Source organism: Brassica napus, chromosome C6 (genome assembly GCF_020379485.1).
Source record: "Brassica napus cultivar Da-Ae chromosome C6, Da-Ae, whole genome shotgun sequence".
Classification (NCBI taxonomy): domain Eukaryota; kingdom Viridiplantae; phylum Streptophyta; class Magnoliopsida; order Brassicales; family Brassicaceae; genus Brassica; species Brassica napus.
In genome coordinates, this window is record NC_063449.1 from 32,565,033 (window position 1) to 32,568,036 (window position 3,004).

At 39.2% G+C, this 3,004-nt stretch overlaps 1 protein-coding gene across 1 annotated transcript; it reads left to right on the plus strand.

Moving 5' to 3' along the window:
• Positions 1-1,207: 1,207 nt before the first annotated feature.
• LOC125589209 lies at positions 1,208-3,004 on the plus strand. Its single transcript, XM_048761673.1, has 2 exons — positions 1,208-1,722; positions 1,796-3,004. Exons 1-2 carry the CDS (start codon positions 1,458-1,460, stop codon positions 2,065-2,067), a joined length of 537 nt encoding a protein of 178 aa, XP_048617630.1. The 5' UTR covers positions 1,208-1,457; the 3' UTR covers positions 2,068-3,004.

Genomic DNA, 3,004 nt, shown 5'->3' on the forward strand with positions numbered 1-3,004 from the left:
GATCTTAAGGTACCTAAGAGAGGCGCCTGACCAAGGAGTATGGATGGCATGTAATAAGAGTACTGAAGTTGTTGGATATTGTGATGCTGATTGGGCTGGAGACAGAGTTGATAGGAGATCAACTACAAGCTACTGCACCTTCATTAGAGAAAACCTGGTCACATGGAAGAGTAAGAAGCAGAAGGTGGTGTCTTGCTCAAGTGTTGAGGCAGAGTACAGATCAATGAGGAAGCTCACAAGTGAGCTTATATGGATCAAGGGACTGCTAAGGGACTTGGGTATTGAGATCAACACACCAATGACTATGCATTGTGACAACCAGGCAGCAATACACATTGCATCCAACTCAGTCTTTCATGAGAAGATAAAACACATAGAAGTGGACCGCCACAAGGTGAGACAGGCAGTGGAACAGCAAGTGATTCTTCCATGCTACACAAGAAGTGAAGATCAACTAGCTGACATATTCACCAAGGCAGCTAGCAGCAAGGTTTGTGAGTTCATTCATCCTAAGCTTGGACTCATAGACCTCTCTTGTCACTGATCCTCTTGCCACAAAGTGTTCTACTCTTTTTTCTTTGCTTGGTTTTTATCCCAAGTGGTTTTTCCAAGTAAAGGTTTTAATGAGGGAATGCTTCATGGTTTCCAAGCTTGACCAAATCACTATGGTCAAGCTTGAGGGGGAGTGTTGACATGAAGAGAATAAAGAGCAAGAGTAAAGACATGAAGAACCTGATTGATCATGGACAGGAGATCATGGACATGAAATCATGGACAGAAAATCATGGACATGAAATCATGGACATGAAAACTGAAGCAATGAAAGGTGTGAGACTGATTTAAATATCTTGCATGAAGTCTTGGACGAATTAAAACAAGTGGAAGCAACTGGATAGAGCTGTTGGAGTGTGGAAACAAGCCAAAGTCACATGATATGCTAAGGAAGGAAGAGAGAAGAGAGTTGTCACAATCCGAAAGTGACTTCCTCATATCTGGTCTTCATTAGTTTATTCATCTCCATTTGTTTATTCATTCTCATTGTCTTATTCTCCTTGCTAGATCTATTTATGTAACTATTGTATACACTAAATCAATCTAAGGAAAAATGTTCCTCAAATATTCTTATCTCTCTCTCTTGGATTCTCTCACATATCTCTCTTAGTTCTTCACCAAAATATCTCAAATAATTCTCATAAACTCTCATTAATTCTCATAAATTTACACTCAATAGGTACCAGAAGGCGCCTCGTGAGTTACGGGCAGCTAAAACGAAGGTGTGGTGGGACATCAAAAGCTGCCCGGTTCCCGGAGGTTATGATCCTCTTCTTGTCCGTAGGAGTATAGAATCTGTCTTGTATAAGAGAAAATACCATGGTCCTCTCACCATCATTGCCTTTGGCAACCTAGAAGACATCCATGTTGAAGTCCTGCGAGCCTACTCTGACACATGCATAATTATGAAACACGACCCGTTTTTTGAGTCTGCTTGTGCAGATATCCTAGGATGTACAAGTATCTCGACCATTATGAAGGAAATGAGAAATTGGAAATACGTTAATATTTCAACCCCAGTGTTGTTCATATCCAATCCCGAATATGCTTGCTACTTACATTTCCATATGAAGGTTGGTGGATCAATGGGTGATCGTGACATTCTTCTCGCATATGATTATGATCCTGACTTTAAACCTCCAAATTTGACCTGGAAAGACTTACTTGAAGGTTTGTTTGTTGTTTTGTCTGATGGTTTTGTTTGTTATTGTGTTTCTAAACTATGCAATGTTTGTTCTTTCAGATGCAAAGATTGATTGTGCTGGGAAGAGCATTGAGGACACAGGTGAACCTGGCGGTGGTATTTTTTGCGCAGTATGCATCACTTATTGTGAAGGCGGTACCCGTGTTGAAGATGGTGATTTAACCACACATCTCAGGAGTGAAACACGTGAAATTGAAGTAAGCATTATCCTTCTTACTTCCTCTTATTTGGTTTTTTGTATCACAAACCAATCTTTACTTGTCAACAGATGTTTGGGAAGTTTTCTAAGACTCTATTTGACGGCGAGTTGAGATTAGCGTACAAGTGGGGTGCTTACCGTAATATACCTCTAGAAAAAATTACTCAACTTCTGAGGAATCACCCAGAGGCAAATTTCTTTTTCTTTTTTCCCCAGAAACAATGAAGCTTTATTCTTTAAATTTTGAATTTGATTGAATTTTGAATTAGAATAAGAGAGTCCAAGGAGGGGAAGATGATTACAACCGAATGAGCCTCTCTACCCAAGAGTAGCTCTGTCGCACTGTTATGTACATGAACGTACGAGAGACTTTGGAGATGTTAAAGCAGCAGGATGCATATCGTTTCTAGTTTTGTTGTCTCGTCGTGCTGCAATGTACTTGAATTTGAATCTCCAAGATCTGAGGAGTTTCTGTTGTTTTATTGTTATCTGCATTTTCCTTCCTCCCAACTTCACTCTCTGATTCTTACTTCCAACACAGAGAACTCTATGCTCTGAACATACTTATTTTCTTTAGCTGTCATGACTGTGGAACATTCTTTGAGCTCTCTCTCTTCTTGCGCTTATACTTGCATGATTTATAAAACCATTCCTGCATCTCTAGCAATTCGTGGCCAGCAAAGTTCATCACACCCATAACAGATAGCAAACGTGCATTCTGGTTCTTGACAAACTTGACATCACATTTTTATCTCATCACAACAGATATATTTCCATGTTTTTTTTCTCTATCATATTTCTATTCAATACGTAGGTATTTTTAAAATCCTTTCTCCTCTACAGTTCATATAAAAAGAATCAGAAAATGGGGCCTGTTACGAAAGTCAACAAAAACAGAAGGAGCCGTAATGTTTGAAATTATAAAAGATGTGGGGCCCGCTGCACTATTTGCACAGTAAATTTCCTTCTATATATACGAACGTTTGCGTTCGTTTGTAAACACACTAAAAACTCTTCTCTTCCCTTTAATAAGAAACACTCTCTCTCTA

Coding starts and splice junctions, on each gene's coding strand:
- LOC125589209 (XM_048761673.1), top strand. CDS start 1,458: ATGAAACACGACCCGTTTTTTGAGTCTGCTTGTGCAGATATCCTAGGA. Junction 1,723..1,795: donor CTGGAAAGACTTACTTGAAG/GTTTGTTTGTTG, acceptor TTGTTCTTTCAG/ATGCAAAGATTGATTGTGCT.